Source organism: Nycticebus coucang, chromosome 8 (assembly GCF_027406575.1).
Source record: "Nycticebus coucang isolate mNycCou1 chromosome 8, mNycCou1.pri, whole genome shotgun sequence".
Taxonomy (NCBI): Eukaryota; Metazoa; Chordata; class Mammalia; order Primates; family Lorisidae; genus Nycticebus; species Nycticebus coucang.
The window spans coordinates 929,274-943,745 of record NC_069787.1 but is presented as its reverse complement, the minus strand read 5'-3'; the positions used below and the strand labels follow the sequence as shown (position 1 = coordinate 943,745).

Sequence of the window (14,472 nt, the reverse complement as noted above, 5' to 3'; positions counted from 1 at the left end):
TCCTTCCACTCACTGATGACCCCAACCCTACGTGTAGCCCAGCCTTAGTCCCCACTGCGATCCTGAATAGGCTCTGTGACTTAGCTTACATGTCCTTCACAGCACAATGAGAGAGGCCACCCTTTAATCCTCATTGTCTTTGACAGGCAGCATTTGGCACTGTGGACCACATTCTTCTGTAAACTTTTCTTCAGGAACTGGTTTGGGGAGGTGGGAAAGAGCAGACTGTGGAGCCCACAGCGCTGACCCAGTCCACCCACTGCACACCTTCTAACTGCACGTTCAGCCTGATTTCCAGGATTTTCATTTGTAAAACACCTGTCATATAATCCACCTCAAGGAATTGCTGCAAGGATTAGTAATAACTTATGGGAAAGGGCCTGGCACACAGCATATGCTCACAAAACCACAAGCAACTGACATCTTGGAGGACACAGATGCCTTGTGTGACACTTCTCAATCACCTGCTGGTCATCTCGGCCTCCTAAGAGCATGTCTAGGATTAAACTTGTGACCTTCCTCAAGTATAGTGACTCACTTGAATTTTTCTCTTTTCTCTTAATGGCACTGTTACTCTTCTGGACATTCAAGCTCAAATTGCTCTGCAGCTTGCAGCCCTTCAACAGCTCCCAACATGAGGCTCAGTGAAGGACGCACATGTCAGCCAGTCAGCCAGGCCCCGCACCACCTCAGGCCAGCCTGTGTGTGCAGCTTTGCCAGCCACTGCCTCCTGTCCCAAGGAGCACCTCTTTGAGCCACAGCATTCTGACCAGAGGCCCAACCTCTCCAAGCTGAGCCCTGCATGCTGCCCTTCCTGCCTCTCTGCAGATAAAGCTTCCATGAAGAAGCCCTTTTTGGCAAGAGCTCCCTCCTCCTCCCCAAACCCAAACTGGGCCCTGGTTTCAAGCTTATACACATACACTTCCCCTTCCTTATTCCGCAAACATTTCCTCAGCACCTGCCTTATACCAGACACTGCATCCCAGCCCTGGCGATGAGTCACCCCAATGAATCAGACTGTCGAGGACTCTGCTCACACACCTTCACAGCTGGGAAGGGGGGGGACAGCCACAGACGCTAATAAGCACAAAGCAGTGTGACAAGTCCTAGAATACTCATCAGGGCCTCAGGTCCTGAGGAGTAGGGAAAACAGAGGGGCAGGCATCCCGCCAATGCCTGTGGGGCAGGCTAGGTGAGGAGTAGCCTCATACGCACCCCCGATCCTGTGCCTATGCCCCAGGCCCACAGCACCTGACACAGTGTCCCAGCAACTTCCAGTGTGGAGACAGACATGGAACAATACCAGTCAGAAGTGGAGTCAGTCAGAAACAGAGGAGCGTGGAGGAGGCGACATTCCCAAAAGGCCCAGGGAAGCTAGATCTGGGCTGCAGTTGGGCCTGCCACACTACTGCCGTGTATCTTTGGGTAAGGGACTTCACCTTTCCCAGCTTACCTACTATCCAGTTACAGTGCAGAGAAAGACAAACCTGGTTAAGGCTAGGATGGGTAATTCAAGGTCTGTAAGTACTCAGGGCTTTAGAAAGAAATACCTAAGCAGATCCCTGTAGGCAAGCAAAGAGGGTGCAAGGCAGCAGAGGCCAGCAGGCACCCGCTTTTCTGAGGTTTAACACTCTGACAGGAGACTGTGCACAGCCAGATGAATTCTCACTAGCTGGGCACACCTGTGCCTAACACCCAGGTCATGAAAAGTAGTAACCTCTCCCATCTTTTTCTATCCACTATGGCCCCCACAGGGTAACAATCCCACCACCTGCTAACCCCATAGATTCATTTTGCTGTTTTCGAACCTTACATAAATGGAATAACAGAATTTTCAGGTATTCTTCCACGTCTGGCCTCTCTGCCTAACAGCACTTCTGTGTCAGCTATTAGCACCACTTCATGTGGCTGCAGAGTGTCTATTCTTGTTCCTGTATGGACACCAAGGTGGCTACTGCCGTGACTTACCTATTCTACCGTTGATTGTATGGGGTGGCTATGAGCATTCTACAGCATTTCTTTGGGTGAACCTACAGACACATTTCTGCTGACCCCATACAGAAGTGTGCAGTCATGGAGCATATCTTTATTTGCCTTTAACAGATGCTATTAGTTTTCCAACAATGCTGTGCCAACTTATGCTCCCACCAACACATCTGAGGGCTTGGGTTAAATCACATGTTTTCAGCACTTGGTGCTGTCCATTATTTTTGCTTTGGCCATTCTCCTGGGTCTACACAGGATCACACCGTGGCCGTCATCTGCATTTCCCTGAGGTGTTCTGAGGCCGAGGCTCTTTACATGCTTGCTGGCCACTGGGTCACCTTCTCCGGTGAAGTGGAATCCCTGTGTTCTGCTGCTTTAAGCACCCGGCATAGCTTCCGTTTTCCTCAACACACTGACTGACAGACCAAGGGACAAGGATGAGACCAGTGTGTCTGGAATGGGCACAGATGAGGTCAGGATCCGATTACAGTCCTTCCTTAAGAAAGTCTGAGTAGAAGCAGAGAGAAAAGTGGGGAGAAAGGGCTGACTGCAAACAGGAGCAGTGCAGGGAAGGACGTGTGCATCTGAGAGGGACAGGAAAGGAAACTTCAATTCTGGGGGAAAGAGCCAAAATACAAGAATATATACAGTTCTGAGTTTCTCTCTTCCTCTCTGATTTAGTCTTTGAAGCTAATACTAAAAAATGCCTTCTGTACTCTGCAGATGCTGAGTTTGGAAAACTATTGCCAGGCCTTTTACGGAGCTGGAAGGCCCTCTGGTCACAGGGAGCAGCACACAGGCCTCCTCCCATCTGGTGTCCCAATCCCCAACCGCTCCTTTCCCTCCCAAACCAGACCACAGACTTTGTGAGGCAGGAGCCGCAAGTGTCTGAACCATCTCTGCACCTGGTACTTAGTGGGTGCAACCAATGTGTAATTGATGAATGGCTGTGCATTTATTAAAGAAGAGGACAGAGGATGGAGATAACATTAGAAGAACTGCCAGGTTAGTCTGACAGTTCCTGTTTCAAAGTCAAGGAAACTGGGGCTAAGAGCAGAGAGGCGCCATACTCAGAGCCACAAGGCTGCTGCATACTGAGCTAGAACTAGATTGTTGTCTGCTAGACCCCAAAGTCTGCTTGTCCCTACTACCCTACTCAGTTTCATGGCCAAAAAGAAGACAAGGCTTGGACAGCAAATTGGTCAGCTCCACAGATCTTCAAGGTCTACCTCAGAGCTGCCCAGGACCCAGGTTTTTGCTGGAAGACAGGAGTGTGCTGCTTCTGAAGAGGCACAAGCAACCCTGGGTCCTAGGGGAGCTGAATCCAGCACGGTGAGGCTGGACCCCACCCCTAGTTTTTCGGCTTCCTGCAGGACACTTTCCTACAGAGAGGAAACTAAGCAAAGGCTCTGGAGCTAGCTGTCCAGGGGACAGAAGTTAAGACAGCAAGTGGTTCAGTAGCCGTAACTCAGACTGGTAGTCGAGGGTTTCACCTTCCTGGTCCTATGCCCAGCGTATAGCTGTGGAAGGTGGCCTTGTTCTCTGACGCTGCCAGGCATGTGAGAAGCACCTGCTGCACTCTGCACAACTGGTGGGGCTCCTGAGCAAGCCGAGAAAAGCCTGGTGAAGCCCCCAAGAGGCCTCTCCAACCCAGACAGCAGGCGTTGGGGTCAGGCCACTTTCAGTGGTAAAATCTACCTCAGCAAACATGTGTGCCCACACGCACAGTCTGACCCAGACATGAAGCATGCACCATGAAGCAGAGGCCCCAGTCCACTATGGAACACAGCCAGCACGTGCTGGGCACTAACACACGCCAACTCTGATGACATTGTTTCCTTTAATCCTCCCATTAACTCCCTGCAGAAAACCTGGTGCATGTGTTTTACAGATGAAGAAACTGAAGTGTAAGAAGGCGCATGGACTACAGAGGACAATGACACAGAGCTGGGTAGGGCCTTCGTCCTGGATTCAGGTGTGCAGCTCCACCAGCTATCCCACGCTGCTGCCCTCTGGGAACACCACATCTGGGGCTCTTCTTCAGCACCGTCAGCCTCCCACCGGCCCTTGCTTCCTTATAGCTCACTGCCTTGGAGGGAGAAATGGAAAAAATGCTCCTCACTTAGATCTTCCAGGGTGGGCGTGAGGAACAATTACTCAGAAAGATTATGAAGTATAGGAGCCCTACCAAATAAGATCTTCACACTCGAGAACAGTCAACTAGGGATAAATGCTGCAGTACACAAGCAGAAGTCTCCCCGAAAATGAGTCTGGGCTCTGCGCAGGCTTTCCCTGCTTGCCAGTCACGATGCGCAAGCAGAGACCCAACCAGCACTCCAGGACAGTGTAAGTGGGGACAGTACCCCCAGAAGGGTGGACAGCGGGATTGCAGCCAGGGGCTCCTGGACACACCACAGCTCCTCCAAAAGCCCAGGCCCAACCTGCTCCCACCCCCAAACCACACTCTGAGCTGTTTTAGGAGGTCAAGGATGACGCAGTAGCTGATCCAACTTTCTGCCTGAACTGGTTTCCACATCAATTTCTAAACTTCAAGGGAAATGGTGGGGGGGGGGGAGGAGAATGGAAAGGGGCCTGGTGATTGGAAGGTCCTGGAGCCGTGTGTACAGATGCTAGAAATGTCAAGGTCTGTGAGTACTCAACAAATGACAAGCAGAATAGTCTAAAAGCAAAGCAACAGCTAATAAAAAACATTGTTGGATGCTGCGTTTTCCATCTTCCCGGCCATTACAGGAATAAAATCATCCACTGAGAAGATTGACAACTTTTTTGAGAACTAACACAATTAAGCCTTTATTATTCTGCCTCTTCTCTCCTTCCTCTGGCTCCCCTGTAGTCCGCTCTGTCCCCCGCACCGATCCCCATTTCCCGAGATGTTGGACATGCTCTCCTTTTTCATTATCACCAGCAAAATGCTGTGTTTAACAGTCAGAAAGGAGATCATGTTTTTGCACCTTCTTCTGGAAGCATTTAATAACTGTTCACAATCACATAGGATAATCTAGATTTTTTTTAAAAGCCTACATCTGCATACGTAAGGAGTTTGGATGTCACTTTATGAAGAGTGGGAAAGAGCAGATGAGAAACAAGGGCTGGCTCAGCCAGAAGAATCTCCTTTCCTTCAGTGAAGCAGAGAACTGGTTTAAAGAAGAGAACTAGGGGAGGGATGGGAGAGGAGAGTGGCAGGGGGAGGAGATTCAGAGAAGGAAAAAAACGCTGAGGCCATTTGCTCCGCCCCCCCCACCCCGCCCCGTCCTGAACAGACACATATACACTGGCCTCTAGCAGCCAAGCCCAGACACAAAAACACAAGGGGAGCACAGAGGACACCAAAGAATTGCACGAACAAAAAAATAAATTTAAAAAGCCCTGTGCCTATGAACATATGGGCAACTGAGATAATTGGAGCTATGGCTGGTAGAATTTTTTTCTTTTACCCTTCTCTGGGATCTCAAATCACAATCCTTGTCACTATAAGCCTGTACATGAGGTTGCTCTGTGAAAGGTTTGCTTGTTATAGGCCACTCTGAAAGCAGCTCGGAGGTGCATTGTCATTCCTCAGACTATAGGATGTCACCGTCAATGACTGGTGCGTGTGCACAGCTAGTCACTTCTGGCCCTGAACACCCTGCCGAGGTGAACAAGTGGGCGTCCCAGGAGTAGGGAATAAGCTCCACTCTGTCCCCACTACCTGGAAATCCAGAAATCGTGTTTCTGCCAGGCTCCACTGTGGCATGCCATGGGAGAAAGCCCCTGTGGAAATCAGGCCCCTCGAGCTAACTGTCACTTGCAAAGCTCCAAACCGTGACAAATGATTTGTGAAGATTTGCCTGCAATAAGCTGACGGCTCAGGTTGCTTGGCATGCTGTCTCAGGCATGAGGAAGAACAATTTTTTTAACCTCCCCACCATCCTCTCCCACGTTTTAAGCCATTTCTCTGAAAAATCTGTCATGATCAACAAATTACACTGAAAAAAAAGTAAGCAAGTTACCAAATGAATTTTCAAGAGTTGTAGGCTTTTTTAAAAGGCATGATGATGTGTCTTTAAATCTCATTCATTTCAAAGGCGTATCCTTAGAAAAGCGGTGAGTGTGCACAGCAGTGCACTTTGATCCTCCCAACTCACAGGAGAAAATCAATAATACAACTTTAATGTATTTGTATAGCAAGACATCACGTTATTATTATTTTTACCAATGAAGGTCTACACTGAAAAAGGTCTCAGCACCGCCCTGTGGTGAAAAAGAATTTTTCCTAAAATTGAACTACAGCAGAGCCAGCCACACTCAACAAAAAATGGGACCAATTAAAAGCCAGTTACCTCAGTGAAAGCAAATGGGTGAAAGGCCAGGTCTGTTGTGGTGCTGGCTGTGGAACGTGGAGACATGTCACAGAGATGAAAGAGCACTGGACTCATAGGCCTCCCTCCACCTGTGACAGGGTGTGTCCTGGACAGGGGCCTTTAGGAGCTGGCCCCCAGGAAGGCAGCCAAGAATGAGCCTTACCTTCCTCTCAATGCACCCCAGCTGCTCCTTGCAGAAGGCATCCTGGCGTTTGAGCTCTGCCTCTCGGCTCTCCAGCTCCCTGGCCTGCAGGGAAGAGAACAGAGCCTCAGTTGGCAGCAGCAATGGTGCTAGACTACAGGGAGAAAGCAACTGACGTCTCTGCTGACCACACTCACAAGAGCAGTGGCAGTAAGTGGTGTACCAGAGCGCTCACATGCATTGTATTGTATTTTCACAGCAACCCTTCAAGGTGGGCAATTATAATCACTGATATCAGTGAATGCTTACTATCTGCCAAGGACTGTTTTAAGTGCTTCCCAAAAATGCAACCTTTGGTTCCCACCACACCTTTAAAGGCAGGTAGGATTACTGTGGTGCCCATTACAGAGAAGACGACAGACGCACAACGGGGGCTAAGAACTGCCCCAATCCTCACAGCCACCAGAGAGGAGCTGGGGTTTGAACCTTGGTGCCTGACTGAGGGGCTGTGTGGCCTCCGCGTCCTTACACTTGGTGCACCATGCCACCACCTCACGCTCTGAGCTGTAAGCGGTAGGGATCCACACACACACTAAGAAAAGCTCCCTTGCCTACTGATGGGGAATAAATGAACCCCTGCTGGAAGACATCTAATTATAGTCAGGCCGAGTGCTCAGCTCACCAGGGCAAGTGATCTGGTGCTGGCAGACATGGGGTTGAACTCAGTTCCACCCTTAATTAGCTGGGTGACCTGGAACAATGTCCCTAATTCCACTGAGTTTCAGCTTCCTCAGGTATGATGCGAAAAACTGGGAAGAAGTGCAGAACTGCCCTCCCACCCCACGGAACTATTTGGAAGATTACAGGAAACCCCAACAGAAATAGGCAGGGTCATAACAGGCCTCCACAAAGGGGTACCAACATCATGGCAGAAAAAGAACACACATCCCCTCGCTGAGATAGCCATATCCCCTGAGGCTGTTAGGGCTTCCCAGGACCAGGTCCCAAGGCCCTCCATGAGCAGTCTATGCACAGTCCTGCACCGCGGGTCAGGCAGACAGCCCACCCAAGCCTATGCGCTCAAGACCGCCGTTGGTGACTGTGTGGAAGAACACCACCCCCACCCTGTCCCCGTGCTGGGGCTGAGCGGAACCAGTTGCTGTTATTGTCTCCATGCTGGGGCTGAGCGTGACCAGCTACTGTTACTGTCCCCGTGCAGGGGCTGAGCGTGACCAGCTACTATTACTGTGCCTGTGCAGGGGCTGAGTGTGACCAGCTACTGTTACTGTCCCTGTGCAGGGGCTGAGTGTGACCAGCTACTATTACCGTGCACGTGCCGGGGCTGAGCGTGACCAGCTACTGTTACTGTGCCCGTGCCGGGGCTAAGAGTGACCAGCTGCTGTTCTAGGCTCTGATGGCACTTAGCTCTCAGCACTCCAAGAGCACAAGCTACCAACAGCTAAGGTAGGCTATGAACCTAAGTGTGCATGGCCTCCAAGTCCTGAGACACACGGGTTTAACTCATTCAAAACTACAGGGTGAGATAAGAACTGATGTTTTGAAAGACCACTTGGCAAAGCTGGCATAAAACCTTCTGGAACCACCAGCAAGATGGCTGGTAGCAGGAGCTGGTGGTACACCTGCGCCCATGAGTACAGTGTACCGGCAGAAAGATGCAGACAGAAAGAGCCGCACTAAACCAGGGGGTAGTCTGGCTGAGACTGAGAGCCGTGCTCCGACACTGGCCCCACCACTGAGTGGCCGCAGTGAGCATGAGCACGTCGCTCTGCTTCTCTTGCGCATTTTCCCCTCACCTGGGGAGCAGAGGAGTAGTAGTGGCTTGGCTCCCAAGGCAGCTGCAGAGTATCTAAAAGTGCCAAAAAGGCTTCTGGAAAGCATCTGGAATGCCAGCACTTCAGAAAAGCTAAAAACAAACAGTAGGACTGAATGCCAGGGATTTCTCCCGTGGTTTTCAAAGCATGGTGCTGAAGCTGTGTCCCGGAAAGCAACCATGGCTCATCTGTGCTGGGGCTCTCAGCAGCCCAGCGCTCAGCTGTGAATGATCCCTGGTGCAATCAGAGCAGAAGCTTGTCTGATACAATTAAGAACCAGTATAGGAATATCTCCCAGGGGTCTGGACCTGCCATGTTCTGGCCAGTAGTCCCAGCCAAGCAGGAAGATGATATCTGAAAGCAAAACCAGCAAGAGGATCTTCATCTGCCACTCGTGAGGGGCAAGTGTGTCCGTGCATCCATCCACCCTCCCGCTGACACACTGTCATGAGGCTACAGGACAGAGCACCACAATCCACCGTGTCCAGGGCCTGTGCCAGCATGATGCCTGTGTCAGGAGTGGGATGCAGAACTGACGCACTACCAGACACCAACTGTCAGCACCTCATCATGCGCACGAGAAGGAACACTGGGGAGATTGAGGCCTTTTCTACTCAGGACCAGGCTAAGTGAGTCAGCAAGGCGGCTAGCTGGCTGACTGCTCCAGCCACTATAGAGGCCTGCCACTCTACGCACTTCTAAGACTTAAAATGAAACTCCCGTGACTGACAACGGATGGGGGTTATGTACATGGAGAGGCTATAGGAAATAAGCATGCTACAAATGCCCAGATGTCAGTGCCTGGCCCTGCAGGCACTCAGGGACTTGATTGTGATGAATGAAGGAGGACATGAGACAACACTGGTCACTCTACACAGCTGCTCTGTAGTCTAATATCAGCTTCCCAGCTCTCGCCAGAGGCCGCACAACATGCAGCTCTCAGCATGACACTGGAATTAAGGAGCAGAGGCAGGTTTCAGTGGCTGAGTCCGTAATTTATCAGATTATTGAGGGTCTCTATGTGCAGACACTATCATAGAGGGGTTGGGGATACTACAGGGAAACCAGAGAGAAAGTTTCTGCTCTCATGGAGCTTAGATCCCAGTGGAAGAGACAATGCGTGTGCCGATAAATAAGATGATTTCAGAGAGTGATAAAGTGCTGAGAAGACCATAAAACAGAATAACTCACAGGGTAAGTGGGCTGCTGTTTTCTCTGAGATTTCCAACAAAGTCTTCTGGGGGAAATACTGAATTAAGAATGCTGCCTCTAATTCACAGTAAAACCTCACTAGGATGAAGATCCATGCGGCAGAGGGAAGTCTTTGAATGGAGACTTGAAGGAATCTTTAGCGACTGAGTTGTGGACCTCCTTCTAGCAAGACAGTACAGTGAGCCCACTCTTTGATGATCCTTGCTCCACACACATTATATCAGTGGCAGATAATATAGAAGAACAGACCACTAAAAAGCCATGGATGGGTTCAAAAACAAGATTAAAGTGTCTAAAACAGAACAGAAATGCACAGCAGTAGGTGGGGCTGAAGCCACAGGCCTGCTGGGCTCCAGGTCTGGAACAGGCAGAAGCAGTCAGGACCTCCCTTTATCCTTCCGGATCAAAACAAACCATGTGCCACAGCGGCAGGGACTGGAGCCAGGCTGGCCACCTGAAGGCCACCTAAGGCTGCCCTAACATGTTCCCCCAAGACTTCTGACCAAGGCTATGGCTTTCAGTTCACTTTTATCTAGGCAGTCCGGAGGCCACAGATTCAGCCCCAGGAGCATAAATAAACCGAGGGCCCTGCTGACTTAGCTCCTGGCTCTGCAATGTCCCCGGGGCCACTGTGGAGACAGGCCTCAGAGCCATGATCAGGCCATGCAGTGGGGTGCAGATTTAGGTGACCCCCGAAAACCTAAGCAGGGAGAAAAGACCATGTACAAAGTGAGAAAGAAAACAAAGCAATGCAAAATAAATAAAAATCAAACTACTTTCCACTCAACAGGAGCTTGCAAACCAAATCTCAAATACATGCATAACTACAATTCTCACAAAGGCTACCAAAATAATCAGTATTTGAAATATGAATTTACTCCAGATGAAATTAATTTGATGGGACAATATGACAAAAATTTTAAAAAACGTTTTATTGTATAAAAATTCAAACATAAGGAAGAATAATATAATAAAACCTCAGACAGTCACTACCAAGCTCCAATAATTAGACATTTGGGAGAGCTTTCATTTGTATCCTCCACCCTCTCCTACCTCATGTCTCTCAAAGAAGATCATCTCATCTATACGTACTTCAACACATTGCTCTAATCTAAACAGAATCTTAGTACCACTGCAAGCCAAAAAAAAAAAAAAAAAAAAACATTAATTCCTCATCATCAAATATCTGGCCACTATCATAATTTCTATTTGATAAAGCATTGCAAATATGCATGTTTACATAGTTCAAAAAAGATAAACAAAGAAATAACTGATGATTTTTTTAAAAATTATAAATCTGAAAAAGACTAAACTTTGGGGTAAATATTATAAATATAAAATCTTCAAAATAAAAAACAAACTGGATAAAGCATTATAAACTGGGGACAGTTAGGAAAAAAATTGTCAAGATAGAAGGTAGGGTAGGGCTTTGAGCCAAGACTATGGTAACGGAAGACAAAGCTACAAAGTCTGCAGGAGGAGCTGAGGAGCAGGGAGGCCGGGAAGCAGACTGACAGGCAGGAGGGAGGAAAGAGAAAGAGGGGACAGGAGCCAGACGGACGGCAAGTCAGAGGAGAGGGGGTCAAGGGGCAGGGGAAGATGGGGGCGGGGAGAGCAAGGGGTAGTGGTGAGGAGAAAGATGAAGGCTCTAAGGGGAAGAAGTGGGGAGGAGGAGAAGCAGATGGTAAACAGAAAATACCAAATAAAACTGTGGAAATAAATAAGTAGGTTGTCACAATAAACATGTGGTAGGCAGCCTCCAGTCTGGCCCCCAGTGATCTCCACTACCTGGTACTAATGCCCCGGTGGAAGCCTCCCCGTGAGTGTGAGCTGGACCTCCTGACTCACTACCAGTGAACAGAATATGGCAGAAGTGCTGGGATATGATCCTAAGAGACAGTGATTTCTGTCCCACTCACACTTTCTCCCTTGCTCTTGCTTGCTCTCACTGATGAAGTGAGCTTCCATGTTATGGAACACCCCATGGTAAGGCACTGAGGGTGGCCACTGGCCAACATCAGCAAGGAACTGAGGACCTCGGTCATGTCAGCAGTCACATGAGTGAGCTTGGAAGTGGAGCCTCCCCTTGTGGAGCCTGTGAATGAAACAGCAGCCCTGGCAGACACCTAAACCACAGCCTTGTGAGACAGCTTGAGGTAGAGGCACCCAGCTAAGCCATGTCCAGATCCTTGATCCACAGAAAGCATGAGGATAATAAAGGCTTATTGCTTTGCAGATATGATTGTATACCTGCAAAACACCAGGGATTCTACTACAAAACTTAGAAGTGATCAAGAAATACAGCAGCGTCTCAGGTTACAAAATCAACATTCATAAATCGGTAGCCTTTATATATACCAAGAATAGTCAAGCTGAAAAAACAGTCAAGGACTCTATTCCATTCACAGTAGTGCCAAAGAAGATGAAATATTTGGGAGTTTATCTAACAAAGGAAATGAAAAGAGAAATGAAAAAAGAGTTCTCTATAAAGAGAACTATGAAACTCTATGAAAAGAAATAGCTGAAAATGTTAACAAATGGAAAAACATACCATGCTCATGGCTGGGAAGAATCAACATTGTTAAAATGTCCATATTACCCAAAGCAATATACAATTTTAATGCAATCCCTATTAAAGCTCCATTGTCATACTTTAAAGATCTTGAAAAAATAATACTTCGTTTTATATGGAATCATAAAAAACCTCGAATAGCCAAGACATTACTCAGAAATAGAAACAAAGGAGAAATCACGCTACCAGACCTCAGACTATACTATAAATCGATAGTGATCAAAACAGCATGGTACTGGCACAAAAACAGAGATGTACATGTCTGGAACAGAATAGAGAACCAAGAGATGGATCCAGCTACTTTCTGTTATTTGATCTTTGACAAGCCAATTAAAAACATTCAGTGGGGAAAAGATTCCCTATTTAACAATGGTGCTGGGTGAACTGGCTGGCAACCTGTAGAAGACTGAAACTGGACCACACCTTTCACCATTAACTAAGATAGACTCTCACTGGATTCAAGATTTAAACTTAAGACATTAAAGTATAAAAATACTAGAAGAGAGTGCAGGGAAAACCCTTGAAGAAATCAGTCTGGGTGAGTATTTTATGAGGAGGACCCCCCAGGCAATTGAAGCAGCTTCAAAAATACTCTACTGGGACCTGATCAAACTAAAAAGCTTCTGCACAGCCAAGAACACAGTAAGTAAAGCAAGCAAACAGCCCTCAGAATGGGAGAAGATATTTTCAGGTTATGTCTCTGACAAACGTTTAATAACCAGAATCCACAGAGCACTCAAACGTATAAGCAAGAAAAGAACAAGTGATCCCATTGTAGGCTGGGCAAGGGACTTGAAGAGAAACGTCTCTGAAGAAGACAGATGCACGCCCTACAGACATATGAAAAAATGCTCATCATCCTTAATCATCAGAGAAATGCAAATCAAAACTACTTTGAGATACCATCTAATTCCAGTAAGATTAGCCCATATCACAAAATCCCAAGACCAGAGATGTTGCCGTGGGTGTGGAGAAAAGGGAACACTTATACACTGCTGGTGGGAATGCAAATTAATATATTCCTTTTGGAAAGATGTTTGGAGAACACTTAGAGATCTAAAAATAGATCTGCCATTCAATCCTATAATTCCTCTACTAGGTATATACCCAGAAGACCCAAAATCACATCATAACAAAGATATTTGTACCAAAATGTTTATTGCAGCCCAATTCATAATTGCTAAGTCATGGGAAAAGCCCAAGTGCCCATCAATCCACGAATGGATTAATAAATTGTGGTATATGTACACCATGGAATATTATGCAGCCTTAAAGAAAGATGGAGACTTTACCTCTTTCATGTTTACATGGATGGAGCTGGAACATATTCTTCTTAGTAAAGTATCTCAAGAATGGAAGAAAAAGTATCCAATGTACTCACCCCTACTATGAAACTAATATATGGCTTTCACATGAAAGCTATAACCCAGTTATAACCTAAGAATAGCAGGAAGGGGTAGCGGGAGGGGGGAGGATAGGCGGAGGGAGGGTGATTAGTGGGATTACACCTGCGGTGCATCTTACAAGGGTATATGTCAAACTCAGTAAATGTAGAATGTAAATGTCTTAACACAATAACTAAGAAAATGCCAGGAAAGCTATGTTAACCAGTGTGATGAAAACGTGTCAAACAGTCTATAAAACCAGTATATGGTGCTCCATGATTGCATTAATGTACACAGCTATGATTTAATAGTAAAAAAAAAGACACCAAATTTTGTAATTTGTTATTTGGCCATAGATAACGAACACAAGATGTGAACCGATTAATCTCACTCTCAAAGGAAAAAGGTGATCACTTTGGATAAAAGAAAGAAAAAAAAAAAAACTCCAACTATATGCTACTTACAGGAAACCCAACCCCCCATACTAATGGTCTTAGAAAACAAAAGAAACCCTCTACTGGGCAAAAATACATATTGCAATGTTTATTTTTTTATTTCATTTATTGAGACAAGGTCTCACTCTGTCACCCTGGCTAGAGTGCAGTGGTGTGACTGTTGCTCATTACAACACAAACTCGTAGGCTCAAGCGAGCCTCCTGCCTCAGCTCCCCAAGGAGCTCAGGCTGGTCTCAAATTCCTGGCTTCAAGCAATCCTCCCATCTAGGCTTTGTTTCATTTTGTTTGCACAAAAAGTTGAGCATTTGATTGAAAATTTAAAACTACACACATGCAAAAATATGAGAAAATAATGACCCTCCATAAACATATAAAATATTCAATAGAACCAGGCATAGCAATGGCCCAGATGCTGGAATTAACACATACAACTATGATTAGTATGTTAAAGAATCTCATAGATAAAGGGAAACACCACATGTGAAGAGACAGAAGACTTCCACCGAGTGATAGAAACTATTAGCTT

At 47.1% G+C, this 14,472-nt stretch overlaps 1 protein-coding gene across 4 annotated transcripts in view; it reads right to left on the bottom strand.

Moving 5' to 3' along the window:
- CHCHD6 (coiled-coil-helix-coiled-coil-helix domain containing 6) overlaps positions 1-14,472 on the bottom strand; it is a 311,456-nt gene that overhangs the window by 118,784 nt on the left and 178,200 nt on the right. For all 4 annotated transcript variants that reach the window (XM_053599513.1, XM_053599515.1, XM_053599514.1 and 1 more), the window contains exon 5: positions 6,511-6,594. In XM_053599513.1, coding sequence (XP_053455488.1) covers positions 6,511-6,594 — 84 coding nt within the window. The remainder of the gene's footprint in view (positions 1-6,510; positions 6,595-14,472) is intronic.